At 45.3% G+C, this 19,374-nt stretch overlaps 1 protein-coding gene across 1 annotated transcript; it reads left to right on the plus strand.

Moving 5' to 3' along the window:
- Positions 1-7,372: 7,372 nt before the first annotated feature.
- On the plus strand, positions 7,373-15,213 carry LOC142459190 (riboflavin kinase). The gene is made up of 4 exons (XM_075560521.1): positions 7,373-7,695; positions 8,852-9,003; positions 13,849-13,951; positions 14,801-15,213. The coding sequence occupies exons 1-4, from the start codon at positions 7,392-7,394 to the stop codon at positions 14,932-14,934; spliced, it is 693 nt and encodes a 230-aa protein (XP_075416636.1). The 5' UTR covers positions 7,373-7,391; the 3' UTR covers positions 14,935-15,213.
- The last annotated feature ends 4,161 nt before the right edge of the window (positions 15,214-19,374 follow it).

Genomic DNA, 19,374 nt, shown 5'->3' on the forward strand with positions numbered 1-19,374 from the left:
AGCATGTTTGACACAAAATTGGGCCTTCTTACTGCAGACTTTATATTCCCGTCTCCTGTAGCCACTGCAATAAATCGTTGGTGCCTTGCAAGCAACTAGCAAACGAACTAGTGGCTAGAAACAAGCCATCTACATACCAGAGAAGAGAGAGATCAGGGTGTGCATAAACGAAAGGTTTTTAATCTTTGCTTAGGGCCTCTTCGAAGAAGATAGGCAGATTTTTGAAGTTCGGAGTGAGTTGACCCAAGTGAACTGGGAGGTCACATAAGTCGTGGAGTCAGTCTACTTGCAGGCAAAAATGGGTTGGCTGGCTGTCAGAAGTGGTATAGAAAAAAGGGCATTTTTTTAGGTGTGATACAGACGTGGCGAAGAAGACATGGCCAGGGGCAGGAAGCTCAACAAGGTATATGGCCTAGGCTCCATGGGGGGGGGGTTCCCTCTTAGGTTGTCGTTTTCAAGTCCTGAGGCAGGGGCAATCATTGGTCTTAGGTTTTAGGGAGATTTGCATGGCAGCCAGATGAGTTGAACACGAGACAGGTCAGAGGAGAAGACAGCAAGGGGTATTTGCATAAGGTCCCTGCTTAACAGACAATAAGGACTGTCTGGAACCACAACGAACAAGTGAGAAACAGTTTTATGTCCAAGTTTTACAATCTTTGCAGTAGAGAAAGAGTAAGATTTAACTTGATCTGTGGCTCCTTGAATCAGAGCAGTACTGCTAAAGAGGGGTCCATTCAGTTGCTTAAGAACATAAAGTTCCCACCAGGCCTTGAGGATGATGACCCCAATTAGAGCAGCCAGTCCACAGAGAAGACCACATGGCCAGCCCCACAATGAGACATGACGCCCCTCACTGACCCATGGCCCTGCTGGGACAGCACCAGAGACACAGTGTGGGAATTGCACCCAATCTGATCCAGCCACACCGAGAGAAAGCACTGGGGGACTGGAGCAGAACAGCAAGGAAATGGAGCAGCAAGGTCCCCAGGGAATGCTGAAGGTGGACTTTGGGGCCAGGGTGTGGCTCCCCAACAGACTGGACTGGAAAACACTTCTAAGGGCCAACAAACGATCCTTGAATTAACTACAAGCTTTTCTTTCTTGTTGTGTTTTGTCTTGTTCTTTGTCAATAGTTGTTGTTTTGTTGTATATTGTGGCTTGGTTTTGCTCTGTCTTGTTTTTGAGCATGTTATTATCTCAGCAGGTCTGTCTAAATAAGATAGGCTGGATGAACACTCTGGAGGAGAAAACAACGGAACCGGCAGTTCCGGGGGGGACATGGGAGAGAAAGTTGTATTAACAAACCAAGGGACAAGGGAACAACAAGTGATCCAAATTGGTGGTAAGGTGGGTGTGGAAGGCCTGGTAGGGCATGATCAAGGGTAATGTAATGAAGAGGTATTGCTGAAACCCAGGTGGGAACTGAGCATGATAGTGGGACAAGAGGAAAGTCAAAGGAAATAGAGCAAAGAACTGGGAGGCAAAGGGCATTTATAGAGGTCTAGATAAAGACATGTATATATGCAAACATATTTATATATGAGGATGGGGAAATAGATCTATATGCCTATATTTATAGGTTTAGTATTAAGGTAGCAGAAGGACATTGGGCCTCCACTCAAGTACTCCCTCAATGTAAGAATACTTTCTTCTATTAAATTGGCATTCTATGATATTCTCCTTCCAGACACAACCACTGAAGACAAAGTGGGTGAATAAGCAAATGAGGTGAAGAAAGCTGATGGTGTCCGGCTATCAAAAGATATAGTGTCTGGGGTCTTAAAGGCTTGAAGGTAAACAAGCTGTCATCTAGCTCAGAAGCAACAAAGCCCACATGGAAGAAGCACACCAGCCTGTGAGATCACGAAGTGTCTACGGGATCAGGTTTCAGGTATCATCAGAACAAAAAATTTTACCATAGTGAATGAGCTGAAGAGTGTGGAGTGGAGAACCAAAGCCCATTTGTAGGCCACTGAAGATCCCCTTAAGAGGGGTCTCAGGGAGGAGATGAGCCAGACAGGGTGCAATGTAGCAATGATGAAAAATACAACTTTATTCTAGTTCCTAAATGCTTCTTCCCCACTATCATTATCCCAATTCTACCTTGCAAGTCTGGCTGGACTAGAGGATGTACACTGGTATAGATAGGAACAGAACAGGGAATCCAGGGCAGATGATCCCTTCAAGACCAGTGGTGTGAGTGACGATACTGGGAGGGTAGAGGGAGGGTGGGTTGGAAAGAGGGAACTGACTACAAGGATCTACATAGAACCTCCTCCCTGGGGGATGGACAACAGAAAAGTGGATGAAGGGAAATGTTGGACAGGGAAAGATATGACAAAATAATAATTTATAAATTATCAAGGGCTCATGAGGGAGAGAAGAGCAGGGAGGGGGGGGGAAGGAGGACCTGATGCCAGGGGCTTAAGTGGAGAGCAAATGTTTTGAGAATGATGAGAGCAATGAATGTACAGAGGTGCTTTACACAATTGATGTATGTACGGATTGTGATAAGAGTTGTATGAGCCCCTAATAAAATGATTAAAAAAGAAGAAGAAGAACATAAAGTTCGGCTCCAGTATTTATTAGAAAGGAAACAGACTGACTTTCTATGCTTGCTGTGACCATGGGCTCTTGGGGGGTTAGTAAGATAGAGCCCCAGCTTTTTTATTCAAAGTCTGAGTTGTGAGTAGGTAGGGTGAGGATAGAGACAGATTTAGAAGCAATGTCTTTTCATTTTTGTGTGTTTTTTCGATGTCAGGTGCAGACTGCAGAACAAAAGCTAGATTGAGCACACAGGCATCCTCAGGGGCCAAGGGCTGTTCTGCATACATTAGTGGGCTGTTTTGCCTATGAGAGGAGACTGGTGGTAAATGTCCAGGGCCCTCCACCCCTGAAGGAGTATAGACAAACAGCCTCAGTGAGGGAGGTTACCACCTGGGGGTTGGGCTCTTCAGTTATAAAGCTCTGGAGACAGGGAACACATACAGTGAAAGGGCAACCTGGCAAATGATCCAGAGAGTCATCTTCTTGTAGGGGAAGAACTGAATGCGGGAAACTGGAGGGGAGTCCCAGATTGGGGGAGCGGGGGGAGCTCTGGCTGTTGACGGCGGTGGGACAGAAGAGACTGGTTGCAGGGTGGGGGCTGAGAAGAAGGGAGGGTGACACAGTGTATTTACCACTGGAGGAAGCTGAGGTCGGAGAGCGGGTTTGAAGAAGAAACCTGGGAGGAGGGGGAGCTGAAAAGGGAAGGCAATAATGAGGAGGCCAGGCAGGATTTGAAACTGGTGCTTTGTCTTAGCTTAGAACCTTTGCAGCAAGTCCGGGACAAAAGCTTGCGTTTTTGCAGAGGAGGCAAAGCTGGTTTTTAACCAGGGAGGAGATGGCTCAGCAAGGGCAAGCCACTGATTAACAAAAGAGAATTGATCAGGATGACCAGGGTTACTTGTGACAACAGCTTTAATGTGAGTAAAACTAGAGGGGTAGCCAGCCAACAGGGAAGGCCGGCCGCTGTGCCTCACACAGAGCGCGGAGGCTGCCGGAGGAGAACTTTACTCCATAGTTCATGTGTAGGTGAGGTAGTTACTTTATTGTGGCAACCTGGCCGATAAACACATATGGGGTTAACTGAAGGGTGGAGGGATAAATGGCTCGGTGAGCCTCGCCTTTTGAGTTCTCGGGTCTCTTGCTTTGTGATGGTCGGACCAGGGTGCAGCTGCCTTAGTCAGTTCCCTGTTCAGCTGGCAAGGCTTACTTCCTGCAAGACATCCCCAAGGAGAAGCCACATAGACCTATCCCGATGCAGCCCTGGGTGCTGGAGCAGCCGTGTGGAGACCCCTGCCAGTGCTGAGATGCATACAGTTGCACCGATTCGGCTTTCTTCCTGCAGTTGGCATCACAGTGTGTGTTTTGTGAGATGGAGGAGGACTTTGTGGATTGGTGTTGGACATATGGGTCAATGTTGGACTTGTGGGCTTGGGCAGCACTGGGTTGGGATGTTTTCTTGATGTGTACTAAACCTTTATATGAAACTCTTATACATGAGGCTCTGTGGATTTGTTTCTCTAAAGTACCCAGCCTAACACAGTAGGCTTTGAGAAATTGTTAATCAGATACTCAAGGGGAGTGTTTGGAGTAGAAAGGGAGATCTGTATAGTTCAAGTAGAAAGAAATAAAATAAAAATTGTCTGGTGTGAATTTAAGAAAAGTTCCTTGCAAGAAAATGTCCCAACAAAAAAAAAAGAAAAAAAATTAAAAAAAAAAAGAAAAGAAAATGTCCCACAAGAAGGAAAATAAATCATTGTTGTAAAAAAAGAAAAGAGGAGAAAGAAAAAAGAAAATGATTAGGGCAAAGAATGTACAGATGTGCTTTATACAATTGATGTATGTATATGTATGGACTGTGATAAGAGTTGTTTGAGCCCCTAATAAAATGTTAAAAAAAAAAAAAAAAAGAAATCATTGCTTGGATGAAATGGTGGACCGGGGTACTCTTTAACTCCTCTAACAGAGCATAATACAGGATGGATTTACACTGGGATCACAAAGCTAAGGAGAAGGCAGAAGCTCCAAAGACTAGTCATTTAAGCTGCCCTCCCAGGGCGGAGCAGACAGACACAGGGGAGGATTTGTTACAAAAGGGAAGCCATTCAAGTGCATAACTGGCCTGAAGGTTAGAACTCCCATTGGACCACCTGGTAGGTGAAGTCATGGGATCGTCCAGACCTGGTTACAGAGGACCGTAACTGGTTTCAAACTCTTATCACATATACACAATTATTTGGAGTTTCAACAGTTAATTCCACCCTTGTGTTTGTCTGGATAGACTACAGAAACAAACCCATGGACACGCATATGGGTATGAGAAAGAGATTTATATACAAGAGGAATTGAACATTGAGAAAACATCCCAGCTCAGTCCAGATCAAGTCCTTAAGTCTGATATTAGCCCATATGTCTATTACCAATCTATAAAGTCCTCTTCAAACTCATGAAACACATGCAATGAAGCCAAATGCAGGGTGATCACAAGCCAGTGGGTAGAAAGTGTGGGTCCAGTGGCATTGTAAGCATCTCAGCACTGGCAGGGGTCTCTCTGTGGCTTCTCCGGCTTCCGAGGTCTGGTTGCATCCATGTGACTTGTCTTCTGCAATGTCTCCCAGGGAGTAGCAGAGAGAGAGAGAGAGAGAGAGAGAGAGAGAGAGAGAGAGAGAGAGAGAGAGAGAGAGAGAGAGAGAGAGAGAGAGAGAGAGATATGCTTTCTGCCTCCAAGAAGGAAGTACCAGATTTCCCGGAATTCTCAGGAGCAGGCCATGCCCACACAGAAGTCTCACTGTTGACCTCCAGATTGACAGCCTAGACTCCACCCCTACACTCTTAATCCTTAAATGGACACCAGATTAGGTGACTACCACACCCCTGAAGAAGAGAACATTTAAAACAGAACAGGACAAGGCTCATTTGGTGTGCCAAGTATATGAGCACTTGTCAAAAGGAAATTCTTGTCAGAATTCTATTCCTTAGATACAGGATGAGCTCAGAACAGACATGCCAGCGAGCGCACAGACAGACAGGGAAGGCTGGCAAGAAAAATCTAGCGTGGGTTCTTCTGAAACAAGAGGGTTTCCTGGGGCCCTGGAACATCACCAGGGGGCACAATCCTCAGGAAAGCCTTCGGAGTCAGGCACACTCAGGGAGGGGTGGCCAGTCTGAGTTAAGTAGGATCTCACTGGCACCTCCAAAATGTTGTGCCTGGTGAGAGATCAACCGCACCACTTTATTAAGAATTCAAGCCTTTATTAACAGCTGGTTCAAGAGTAGGCTAAAGCCTGGGCCCAGGACAAAGAAAGTACACCTTTATAGTTCACAGTAGTACGCTGGATTAAGGGGAAGGGTATTCAAGCAGTTTCATGCTTAAGCTGACATGGTAAAGAGGTGGGGTGGGGGCATCTGGGGGAACAGCACAGCTGCAGATAATAAGTCAAGGTCTATCAGGATAGTTTACAGTTCTTGCTAGGTGGGCAGGCAGAGTCCAGGAGATATCTTCGGAGAGTTGAGGTCTGTCAGGAGAGCATGGAGGGTGGAAGGCAGGGGGTGTGAAATTGCAAACTGGGAAGAGATTGTATGCAGACAAATCTCCACTCATATTTAAGGAGTCTGGGAGGCCTAGACTGGTGGAGGGAGGCCTTCAGGCTTATGAGTTGGAGATAAATCTCAGTCACGTTCTCCTAAAAGTTACTCCCCAAAATGCGCCCCCTTCCCCACCTCCACCCCCCACCCCCGGTAATAATTCCAATTTTAAAATGCTTCTTACCAGCTCTAAGTTTCTTACTGTAAGCCTTGTTGTATGTTATCTGCTGAAGGTTGTCTGCCATCTAGAGCAATCGGATCTTATTGTCTGCTCCACCCTGAGTATGGCCCTTCTGATAAGCATCCTAGAGAAGAGCTGGAAAAGAGCTCGGGACATCTAAGGTCAAGGTGCCGCCGTTGTAATGCTAGGGCCTGCCCACCCCATTGTGTATGTGTTTCCCTGTCACCGGGATGACCCTGGCATGCCCCCTCCCCTTCCTACTGCCCATTTGCCTCTAACACATGTCCTTCCTGTTATTTGTGTGTATGGCTTGGTTTACATGCCTTGAGATTACATAAACCTGTTAGAGAATACATTCGCCCACTCTCTGGTTCCAGCCTCCATGGAAAAGCTGAGCACTTGCTTGTCTTGTCTGTTGTATCTTTAATTTCCCCTTTCAATTACACAACTCTCATTAGGACCTCATCGGTTGTGGTGGCTGTCCTCTATAGTGGGGAAAAGGGAAGGGGGGGCGCTAGCTGCTAGCAGGAGGTTGCACACAGTTTAACACAAAATGGAGTTCCTCGTGGTATAGTATGTAGCTACACTAGGGTGGTATGAACTTAGGCAGTTATTAATGTGCTGCACCACTGGTTGGATTTTATTTGCCAACCTTTAGATGAGTGTAAATTAAAAAGCTGCCATCAGGTTGATTGTGACTCTTAGGGCTCCTTTAGGACAAAGCTAGAATTGCTTCTTAAGGTTTCTGAGGGTGTAATCTTTTTGAGTGGCTGGTGGGTTTGAACCACTGACCATCTGGTTAGCATCCCGACGGTTAATTCACTACACAAAGTTAGCGAAGGAGCACAAACTTGCCTGGACCTTTCTGGAAATCAAAGTGCCAGAGCAGTACTCAGGTTGCCCACCAGGGGGCGGACTCTCAGACGGTGCAGGACCATTGCGCTCCGATCCCAGTCCCGTGCGGGGCGGGGCCGACGCGGGGGCGGGGCCGACGCGGGGGCGGGACGACGAAAGCCGGGTGCCACGCCCCGCCGCTCTCCCCGCCCACAGCCGCACTTCCGCCGTCGCCGCCGGTAGTGGAATGCCCAGTGGCTCTCCGGTCGCCAGGCAACCTCTGCGATCGGAGCGCTGTGCGGGACCAGGCGCGGCGCGTCCACTGCCAGCGGCCCGGCCCGTGGTGCACCCGGCCGGCCGAGCTTGGCCCGAACCCCCGGCTGGTCTCGGGGATCCGGGCACGGCCTCGACGGCGGCTCCGCTAGACGCTCCTCCAGGGCCGCAGCTGGCGCCCGGAGCCGGCGGCGCCATGAAGCACTTGCCGTACTTCTGCCGCGGCCTGGTGGTGCGGGGCTTCGGCCGCGGCTCCAAACAGCTGGGCATCCCCACCGGTGAGCGCGGGGCCGGGGCGCGTCGGGGCGGCAATCGGCTGGGCCTCGGGACCCGATCTGCGGCCCCCGGGGGGTGACAGCCTTCCCACCACGTCCCCGCTTCCTTGGTCGGGTCGGGCCGAGCCGGCAGGTCCCAGGACTTGGCTTCCTGGTCCGATCAGGCCGCAGTTGCGGAGAAGGACGTGTGTTCTGCCTGTTGGAAAACAACGTGCACTTGAGTGCTCAAGCCGACTCTGAGGTTTTTAGAAAGATCCTTGTGGTGTAGAACCCAAAGGATAACGCAGGTAGCGTTGAATAAGACAAGGGCGCCTTTTCACAGTTTGTTTCCGCGAGTTTTCTCCTGCTTTTATTGATTGTGGGGAATTTCGCCCCTAGCGCCGTAGCCGCTGCCATTCTGAGCGTGGACAGGCGTTACTATCAGCCAGCTACCTTAAGGCCTTGAGAAAGGGCTTGCTGTGGAATCCGGCTGGAGACCAGGCGTGTGGATGCTGCCAGTCCACTCTGCCAGTGATCTGCCACCTCCGCCCACCCAGCGAAGACCCCAGCGGTCATGGACCTGTTTCTCTTATTACCTTAAAAAGTGGAGGGGTGGGGGGCACAGAGGAGTTTGCAAAACCGACCTGAACACAATGGAGTCTATTACAATCGTGACCCTGTGAGGCAGTAGAACTGCCCCTGGGTTTTTTTAAAGGTCATCTTTCTCCCATGGGAAGACTCCTGGTTTTGAACTGCTGACCTTTGTGCCTAGCAGCCCAACACACCACCTACTCTGCCACCAGGAAGAGGTTTAGTGAACACTAATCCAGCATCTTGTTCTGATCTCATCACTATCAAGTCTCAAAACTCACCGCCATTGAGTTGATGTAGAATCGCAGTAGGACAGGATAGAACTGCCCTGTCACTTTCTTGAAGTGTTAACTCCTTAAGGGAGTAGAAGACCCTATCGTTCTCCCCTGGAGTGGCTGGTGGTTTCCAACTGCTGACCTACAGTGAGCCCAATGCTAACCACTACACTGCCATGGCTCCCTCCTATCATGGTCACGAGTGGGGGTGAAATCCAAGTCAGAGGACTGTGGTCAACTTGATGATTAAGATGACTAGCCTTTGCGGTGGCTTTTAGAAAGATTTAATAGAAACATCTTTTGTTGTTGTTTAGCTAACTTTCCAGAAGAAGTAGTGGACAGTCTTCCAGCTGATGTGTCCACGGGCATTTACTACGGCTGGGCCAGTGTGGGGAGTGGAGCTGTCCACAAGATGGTGGTGAGCATTGGGTGGAACCCCTACTACAAGAATACAAAAAAGTCCATGGTAAGGACTGTGTTTTGTTCTGTGCTGGAACAGGAAACGAGGTGATGCTTTAGAGCCAGTGTTGGGTGCACACAGGCTCCACCAGTGGTAGTTACAGTGTAGTTAGCATCTGACAAAAGGCTTGTTTCATAAAATTGCTGTCTGGTATGTGTAATTCATTCACAGCTTAGTTACTTTGTAACCTCATTGAGATAAACCGACTTCAGACAGGGATGGTGTCTTGGGATATAATTGCTTTTTTTGATACATAGTTTTCAATAGCACCTTGAAGTCATGCTCCTCAACCCTGCCTTTCTTTGCTCCGACAGGACCCACATAGTGTAAGTGCTTCACCTACGGCTGCCGTTACTTGGTGTTGAATCAGCTCCCACCCTTGCCGCCCCAGAGTTTGCTGAGTTGAACCAATGTCTTGGGTGTCGGAGGGAGTGACGTTTCAGCAGCAGGTGCCCAGGCCTGTCTCCAGGGTACCTCTCTGGGAGCTCCCGTCACCACGCTTGCAGCTCGTGGTCGAATGCTTTATTGCTTGCACTACCAAGGGACTAGATAGGGCTAAATTTGGGGGCAGTGGGCCATGCATGGGGGTCAGAGCAAAGACAAACTTAGATGTTGATCTTTGAAGAGTTGATAAAGACCAGGGAGAGCTAAAATGACACAGAACTACTTGGCACTTTTATCACTATCCCCCCCCTCTTTTTTTTTTTTTTTTTGAGTATTGAGGATGTGAAGATTTCTTGGGAGAGAAATGTAAAAGAACACAAAATACATTTTTGCGGAATGAGGGAGGAAAGGCTAATCGCAGGAGGGGCTTTAAAGTTTTTTTAATGTTTTATTAGCTTATCAGGTGACATCTTACTGTAGAGCGACTTAAGGAAGGCCGTATAGTTCTAGTTAGGCAGGAACCCTTTTTCCTGTGGCAGGAGCCTCATGCCTTTTTGAGTTTCTTGGTTGTTTCTTTGCTATTCTCTCCCAACAACAGACATTTATTATGTTTCCTTCTTAAACATGGGGTTGTCTAGCTAATCCTTATTAGAATGTTCTTTAACAAATAAATAAAATGTTTTTACTATCGACTCTTTCCAATCCCTTTGTGGAACCCTCTAAGTATCGTCTTCCACACCGTGTGCGGTTGTGTGGTTTCAAAATTCTCGTAATTTTGTCTTTTGAAGAACCAAAGGTCTAATTTTTAATATACACCAGGTCATTCTTTTTATTTTCTGATTATGTTGAATCTTGAAGCAGACTTATAGGACAGGATAGTACTGTCCCTCTTGACTTCGGGAACAAAAACCCTATCTTTCTCCTGAGGAGCGGAGTGTATATTCAAACTGCTGACCTTGCCAATGACATAGCAACCCAGCACTCTGCTCCCACTAAGCAACCAGGGCTCCCCAGTCACCTCAGCACCAGGATCTTCCGTGTGTTCGTTAGTTACCTCCTCAGAGCCAGGGCAAAGTCCAAAACAAACAAACAACAGCGTCGCCATTGAGTCAGTGCTGGCTCATATCAACCCCCTGTAACAGTTTATGGGAGTAGAAATCCCAGTCTGTCTCCTACAGAACTGCTGGTGGTTTTGAAATGCTGACCAAGCAGATCGCAGCCCATTGTGTAACCCCTGTACCACCAGGACTCCACAGGGCAAAGTCCAGACCACTCTCTGCCCCATGCTGCCAGCTCTCCTCTGACTCGTAGGGACCCTCGGGCTGGACTAGAACTGCCACTGGCTTGAGTCCAGTCTTTGCAGAGGCAGAGTGCTACGTTTCTTCCTCCCACCAAGTGACTGTGGCTGTGACCGTCTGGTGGGCACCTGAGCACCCCTCCAGCTTCCGCCTTTAAAAAAGCAGCAATAGGAACCGTGTTGCCCTGGCATCTGTTTTAACTCATGGCAGCTGCGTGTGTTGCCCTGGCTTGTCTTAGCTGTCAGGCTGCAGGCTGCTTGGTGAGTTCAAATGGCCAACTTTTAACTTTTTCTTTGGGGCCTGTTTGGGTGACTTATGCCCGCCCTCCCAAATTCCTTACTACTTCGGTTAAACTTAATTTTTTCCATATGGTCATTGAATTGACGCAGCCCATTTAACCCAAAATACCACCTCTCGTTACACTGCCTTCCACCACTGTCACCTGGGTGCTAAACACTGCCATGGAGAGGATTCTGACCTCTAGCAACCCTATAGGCTGGTCGAGCTGCCCCTGTGGGTTTCTGAGAATGTAGCTTCATGGAAGTAGAAAGTCTTCCTCAGAGCAGCTCCTCATTGCAAACAGCTGACCACGTGCTTCGCGCTCAATGTGTAACCCACTCGCAATGTGTAACCAAGTCTCCTGGTTATAATTAAGTGACCTTATCAAATCTGTGAGGATGCCTGGTAGCATAGTGGTTAGGTGTTGAGCTGCAATCCAAAAGCTCAGCAGTTTGAAACCAGCCACTCCAAGGGAGAAAGACAGGGCTTTTTATTCCTATAAACAGTTACAGTCTCAGAAACGCATGAAGCAACACTACCCTGACTTATAGAGCTGCTGAGTTGGAATCAATTCAACGTTGATTTATATATGTGAGTGTAGTATGTATGTGTTTATGAGTATGAGCATATACGTAAGTATTAATATATGTGGGTGCAGAAATAGACTCACGCATATTCGGGCTGCTTATCTGCCTTCGGGCCATTACCTCGCCATCTGAATATCCACAGCGCTCCATGTTAGGTATGGTACCTCATGGTGTGAGTCATCCAGCCTTGCCTTTAGAGTTTTCCAAATTTTGTATATATCATTACGTGTCAGTTCCAACATTTAAGAAACCTGCTAGAATTTTGATTGGGGTATCAATGAATCTATAGATCAATTTGTGTAGAATAGGCATGTTTATGGAGTTCCTGGGTGATGCAAAGAGCTGGGTGCTTGACTAATTTTAAGGTTGGCGGTTCAAACCTACCCGGAGGCAACTTGAAAGACAGGCCGAGTGATCTGCTTCCCTGAAAACCCTGTGGAGTGGGATCTATTCTGCACACATAGGGTTACTGTGATTCAGCATTGACTCAACAGAGGTAGCAGTAACACAGGCATCTTTACGTTCTCAGAAACTAGTGTTATTGTCAGTAGTAAGGATATCTTCTCCAAACAAACTTGACTCATAGGAACTGTGGGAAAGGACTAGAACTGCACGTGTGGGTTTCCAAGACGACATCTTTTTGTTTTATAAGTTATTTGGGGGGGGGGTCGTACAACTCTTATCACAACCCATACCTCCATCGTGTCCAAGACTAAATCCTCGTAGCCGTTGAAAGCCTCATCTTTGTCCCCAGAGTGGCTGGTGGTTGTGAATCAGCCCCATCTTGCAGTCTGCAGCCCATCTTGTACCCTACTCTACCACCAGGGCTCTTGTATATCCTAGGTTCCATGTTCATGTTTTTTTTTAAAAGAATGCAACTAAGATGTATGAGTTCCTTAGTCACAGAGCCGTAGGGTACCTCATATCCTCCAACTCAGCCCCTCAATTTCACATGAACTAATCGAGCTCTAGGTAGCTAGTTAGCAAAATGTGGAACCCAGAATTTTTATTTTTATCTCTGCTCTTCTCAAAGTGCTGTCCTGCTCCTCTTCATCCCTTAGATGTTGTGTAGTACAGAACCCTGTGTAATCTAATAAAATCAAAGCTCAAATCTGAATTCTGTTATCAAGGAAAATCCTGTTATACTCCTGGAAATCCCAAAATATCTGCATATTATAACATTAGGATACTTGCAGAAAGAGCCCACTTTTTACCACCTCAGAGATTCATGACTCCAAGGTAAAATTTCAGAAACTAGAATATTTTATCCTTCTAATAAACTAAAACCCACCTTCATCTAAAAGATCTGTTTGAAATTTGCTTCTTCTTTTTGGGGTGGAACCACAATTTGAATGGATAAGGTGAACTTTCCATTTTAGTTAAGAAAGATCATACTCCTAATACTGGGATTCTGCTTATATATTTAAGTACCATCTTATTTCTATTACCTATATGATTCGGAATGTCTTAACTGCATACTTAACTGATTGGAGATTGATATTTCAGGTTTAAGATTACTTTATATATTAGATTATCTGTAGCAATGCACTTCAAAATATACCTCTAGCATCAAGTTACATGTCTCTAAAATGCTTGCACTGAAATACCACCACTTCCAGTGCCACCAGCCTAGTCCAGCCTCTGCTGCCTTGTTTCTCTATTCTTTGGGTCTCCTATCTGGTCTTCCTTGTAGACCTAGATTTGTTCTTTGGCGATGCTACTAAAGTTCAGGCGCTGTATCTAAACTAGAGAGGTGCCAGGATGTCATCTACCTCCAGCACCATTTAGGATCCACACAACCCTGTACCTCTTTGTCACATCGCCCCTGGTCAGGAAGCAGCATTCGATGTCTTCTCCCAACATCATTTTCAGGGTTAATTCTCAGAGATACCCACAGCTTGATATTTATCAGAGACCCTTGGGTCCTGATTGGCCTGAACAACTGCCCCTCCCCGCCCTGCTTAGAACAGTTCGCTCTGTATTCATTCTCGCTTTGATGTCTGCTTAGCTGCTCCGTTTTATAAACCTCCAAACAGTGCTTGCTGCAGGGTGCTGCCTCTCCACGGCGCCATGAGTCAGGATTCACTCGGAAACAATGGGCTTTCTCTTGGTTACGATGTTTAAAATGTAAGGGTGGGGGCAGACACAGGAGTGATAGAAGAATTCAAGAAAAACTGCATTTAAAAACGGAGTCTTTAAAATTTAAGGAGATTTGATGGCTTGTTTAGATCAACTCTCCAAAAGCACAAGAGATGTAAAGTTCTGACATTTTCGCGTTTTCTTCTTATATTTCTGGCCCGCAGGAAACTCACATCATCCATCCCTTCAAAGAGGACTTCTATGGGGAAACCCTCAGTGTGGCCATCATTGGCTACCTGAGACCGGAGAAGAACTTTGATTCCTTAGGTGGGTTCCCTGCAGCTGCAGCTCTTAGCCCTGACACTGACCGAGCAGCCAGGTTTAGCATCGAATGGTGCCAGGCACGGTTTCAAGTGCTGTTCGTGGATTACAGCCGCAGTACCAAGCTCCTCCTCAAACAACCATAGGGGGTAGTAGATATTTTGCAGTAGGCACCTGATGAGAAAGGACTGGCACAGAGAAGGTGAATCATTTGCCCGAGTGTAGACAGAGAGGGGAGATCCTCAGTATTAACCCATCTTCCCTCTGTGATGTGAAATGGGCGTTAGGAGACGATGAAGCACACTTTTTGTGCCACTGACATTTATTAATTTAAGGTTGACTGCCCATTCCCTGGGGTGTATTTTGCCAGAAAGACTACCAAACTGAGTTTGGGAACTCGACTGAACAAAAGAGAAAATTAAATGTATGTTAGCAATTTGTCATGATCAAAGCCAAAGTGATTTTATACGTGTGTGTGTGTGTGTGTGTGTGTGTGTGTGTAATACGGGTGTTGTATGTAGCATCTTGTTGAGCCCATCAGGTCAATTCCGACACATTGTGACCCTGTGTGAGGACCAGAACCGCCCCTCGGGGTTTCTGTCTGTGATCTCTGTGAGGGCAGGTGGGCAGGTGTTTTCTCTCTTGCAGTTGGTGGGATTAGGCTACTGACCATGTGGTCTCCTTTTATAGCCCCCCCCCCCCCCGCAAAGGGATTTATAACAGCAAGTTGAACTTAATTATACTCACTATATATGTTTCGGTTTGTTTACCTCTTAAGATTTTCATTTTGAACATTAGAGATTTTCCTTCAAGGCAATGACCAAATTATCTTTATCTGGGATATTCTCTCTGCAGAGTCACTGATTTCAGCAATTCATGGTGATATCGAGGAAGCTAAGAAACTGCTAGATTTGCCAGAACACTTGAAACTCAAAGAAGACAACTTCTTCCAGGTTGCTGAAAGCAAACTGCTCAATGGCCACAGCTGAGAAAACCATCGCATGCATTCATCTGCTGTCTCCTAACTCCGCCGCCACACCTGGGTTACTTTTAAAAAGCAGGCACTTCCCCACAGCTGTGAATGACTTTGAGTAGAACACTGTCGTTACTGCATTGTGCTCAACTGTTAGCCTCGTCGTGCCACCCTCTGAAAAAGATTTATTTTTTTAAATCAAAAAATGTTTTTTTTTAATGTATGTGGCTAAAAGTATCCCTAGGAAGATCTGTCTTAAGTTCTCATGATGGAAATAAAGTGCATATAAATATGGTGCAAAGGCCAGTCACGAGTTTGTGCTAAGAAGGGTCATTCTTGTGGCATAATGGCAGCATATGTGTACCTGCGTGTAGTTGAGCTCGTGCTGTGAAAAGAGAAGGCGTGTGGAGTACATGCATTAAAATAGGTTTGGTATTTCCCTGAGAAATAGGCTTCATATTTGATATATTATGCATTTATATATTTAAATATAGACCAGACAGCTTGACATTTCACTGTGACTCATCCTTTCCTTAATGAATTCAAATCATTGTACTCTTCTGCTTACAACCCTCCCTCAGTTTTGGGGGGTCTTGACCACTTTCTTCAACAGTTTTATTTTTTAGTCAAAAATGAATGCTTTCCAATTGACGGGTATCATTGCTTCTCCCCTTTTTAAGAGTTGATGTTCAACCTTTCTCTTGACTTTGGTTATTTTCCCCTTAGACAACTGACAGGATCCGTTTGTTGGTGTGGGACACCACACAGCTGTACAAGAGCATGAATACACCTGTGACCATGGAGGCCTGTCTTTGGGGGAAGGGAGATTTCGTCTTTAAATTTCCTCAAGATTTAAATTAAAGCTGTTCATTTGTAGATACACCTGTTTCTTAATGCAGAAATGGTGGTTCTTTCCCAACCTCTACTTTCCTCGGGAAGTGATTTTTAAAGCCAATTAAACTATGAAAAATAAGTTATGTAATTTATTTTTTATCTGGTCTCAGCATCTACAGCAACTAACAATGGGGAAAGGGCATAAATAATAAACTTTCAGTTAAATAATCACCCACACATTTTTTCTTCCTAGTTGGTTTTTTTGGCCATGTGAGCCTTGTCATTGACAGAAATTTTAGAATCTTTAGACACTTGGGGATTGGGCGCTTGCCTTAGTGTGTGGCATCGTCGTTCACCGAGCCCCACATCTGGAGTCAGCAGACAGAATATAAAGGGTAATTTTAAAAACGGATAACTCTTAAATTAGCTTTCCCCAGATCCAGCATTAAAGAGTTAGAATTGGCTTTAATAAAAAATAGTTATATATATATATATATGTATTTTTTAAAGTTACATATAAAAATGTTTACCAGTGGCGCTAGCATAAGAGAATATGGATAGATTCAGCTTGTGCTTTATGGTGTATGGATTTCTGGTAAAACTGTTTATGATTTTCTCACTTTTTCATGAAATTCTTTAGAAGATATATTTATGTTAAAAATCCAGTACTTGAAAGAAATATGCTCCAACTACCAGTTGGTTTTTGTAGCAATATTTAAAAACACATGGAAAATGTAAAATCAGATGCGTGTTTTAATTTAATAGCATGCTGCTAATTATGTCCTAATAAGTGTGAAGGATCTTTGCTCTATTATTGTCGCCTTGTGTTTTATGAGTCATTGCTTTTGAAAATCTTAGTGTACTGATAAAAGGTTAGGCAATAATATTGCATTTACATTTTCAAAAGTTTTATATTAATAGTATCAAGAAATTATAGTCCTGATTAGTCTGAATATTTTCAAACATTGAAATAAATTTTGACCATTGATGATTTTTCTTTCCCTGCGTCAACTTGAATCGTTTACTTTATAACTCACGGCCATCAAGTTGTTTCCGAGTCATAGTGACCCTGTGGTTGGAGACTAACTTTTTGTGGGAGTAGAAAGCCTTATCTCCATCCTGTGGAGCAGCTGAGGGTTTCACACTGCTGACTTTGTGGTCAGCAGCCCAGCATGTAACCAGGGAGCCCCTAACTGGTCGTCTCCCTCCCCCCCAAATTACATGTATGTAGTTGTTGAGAAATACACAGCAGAACAAAACCAGTTCAACTGTTTCCACAAACACAGGTTAGTGATGTTGACTCATCTTCATGGTACACAACCACGCTCCCCTCCTAGCTCGTTACCAGACTCCCTGGCCCCCGTGGTTCTGATCTAACGGACAGAGTGTGGTGTCAGTTTGACACTGTCTACATGGTTCTTTAAAGAGCATTATACCCAAGACAGACATTTGTGACCAGTTAAACTATTGTTGGGTTATGAGAAGATGGCAAGGATGATTTGGTTTAAAGATTTTCTAAGGGCTAATGGGGAATGCAGAGTGCAGACCCAAAACCCATCTGTAGACAATTGGACAGCCCCTTACAGAAGGGTCACAAGGAAAAGACAAGCCAGCCAGGGTGCAGTATAGCACTGAGGAAACAACTTTCCTCTAGTTCCTTAATGCTTCCCCACCCACCACTATCATGACCCCAATTCTACCTTACAAATCCGGCTGGACCAGAGCATGTACACTAGTACAGATAAGAGCTGGAAGCACAGGAAATCCAAAGCAGATAAACCCCTCAGGACCAATAAAAGTGGGTGAAGGGAGACATCGTTCAGTGTAAGATATGAAAAAATAATTTTAAATTATCAAGAGGGATGGAGGGGAAAAAATGAGCTGATACCAGGGGTCAAGTAGAAAATGTTTTGAAGATCATGGCAACAAATGTGCTTGCTACAGTGGATATATGTATGGATTGTGATAAGAGCTGTCTGACCCCCCAATAAAATGATTATAAATAAGTAAAATAATTATTTTTTAAAGGATTTTCTAAGGGCAGTGGTTTCAGGGGTTCATCCACAGTTCATACCCAGACTCATCAAATCCATTTGGATGACTCACAGTGACCCTGTAGCATTGCCCCTTTGAGTTACTGAGACTGTAGCTACCGGAGTAGAAAGCCCTGTCTCTCTCCCACTACACTGCTGCTGGTTTCAACTGTGACCTTGCAGCCAAACACATAGCCACTATGCCACCAGGACCCGAATTCACGAGATTTTAAATTCAGCTCTGCGTTCCCCCCATGGATCAGGATTCTTCTGTGGAATCTAATCCACATGTTAAGTCACGATAGGTATGGTCCCATCAGTTCTCTTTTATCTCTTGTTCCAGATGAATAGAGCTCAATTACTGCCCCTTGGATGATTGCTTGCAAGCTTTTAAGACCCCAGGCGCTATATAAGGTACTAGGAAGTAGAACAAAAACACTAAACACATTAGTACGCCAATTAATGGGTATGGTCCAAGAAACCATGACTCAACCTCCAAATGTAGACTTTATTTTAAAGTTTAGGAAAGATGGCTAATGATGTTTCATGTGTTTTACAGAGCCTAAGTAGCAAGTTAGGACATACGAGGGGGTACCCCACCGTGCCCGCCAAAAAATGAAAGAAAGCTGGGCTGGGTGGAACTTTTGTAGTACACATTTTTCCTGCTAGGCAAGTGAAGCAACTCACTCATTTAGTGCACCCAGTGGCATTGCCTGGGAAGGTTCTCTCTGGTCACAGTGAATGTTTTCATAAAAGCAGTTTCACTCAAACCTCGTTTTCTGTGATGGCCAATGTAAGGGAACAGCGTGTGTCTGTGAAATTTTGTTTTCTGCTCAGGAAAAATAGCACAGAAACTGTTGTGATGTTTTTTAAAAAAAGGAAGAAACTTGTGATGTTGAACACAGCTTGCAAGGGTAGCGCTACGGGATATATTCAAGTGTGTGAGTGGTTTTCCGATTTCAAGAAAGGTGAAATGTAGATGGATGACAAACCTTGTTCTGATGTCTGTCAACTTGTCGAATAGACAAAAATGTTGACTGGTGCAATTGGAGTTTGTTTCACCAGGACAGGCTATTAATCAAACTTTCCATTTAGATGTTCTGAAAAGATAGCAAATCATTGTGCAACAGAGAATGCCTGACTTGTGGCAGACAAGGGACTGGTTTTGCCACCACAATGGTTCACACTGCCATCTCAGTGTGCCAGTTTTAAGCCAAAAAACCCAGAATGCTTCTCTTGCCCCATGCACCTGACTCACCTGACCTTGTTTGGTGAAAATTTTTTGTTTCCACGAATGAAGTGGGGCATGAAAAGACAGCCATTTGACAATGTAGAAGAGGTGAAGAAAAAAATGAGGGGGGTTCTGTCAGCCATCCAAACATGAGTTTGGAAAATGTTTCCAAGAATGGAATTGCAAATTTGGCAAATGTGTTGAAGGTAATGGGCAGTACATTGGAGGTGATAAGGTTGTTTTGTAAAAAAAAAAAAAAATACAGCTTTGAAAAAAAATTCCAGTTTTTTTGGTACCCCCACATGTGTGCATGTGGAAGCACCTGGCGACCTATAGCAACATTATGTATATCTATATA

Source organism: Tenrec ecaudatus, chromosome 10 (assembly GCF_050624435.1).
Source record: "Tenrec ecaudatus isolate mTenEca1 chromosome 10, mTenEca1.hap1, whole genome shotgun sequence".
In the NCBI taxonomy this organism is placed as follows: Eukaryota; Metazoa; Chordata; class Mammalia; order Afrosoricida; family Tenrecidae; genus Tenrec; species Tenrec ecaudatus.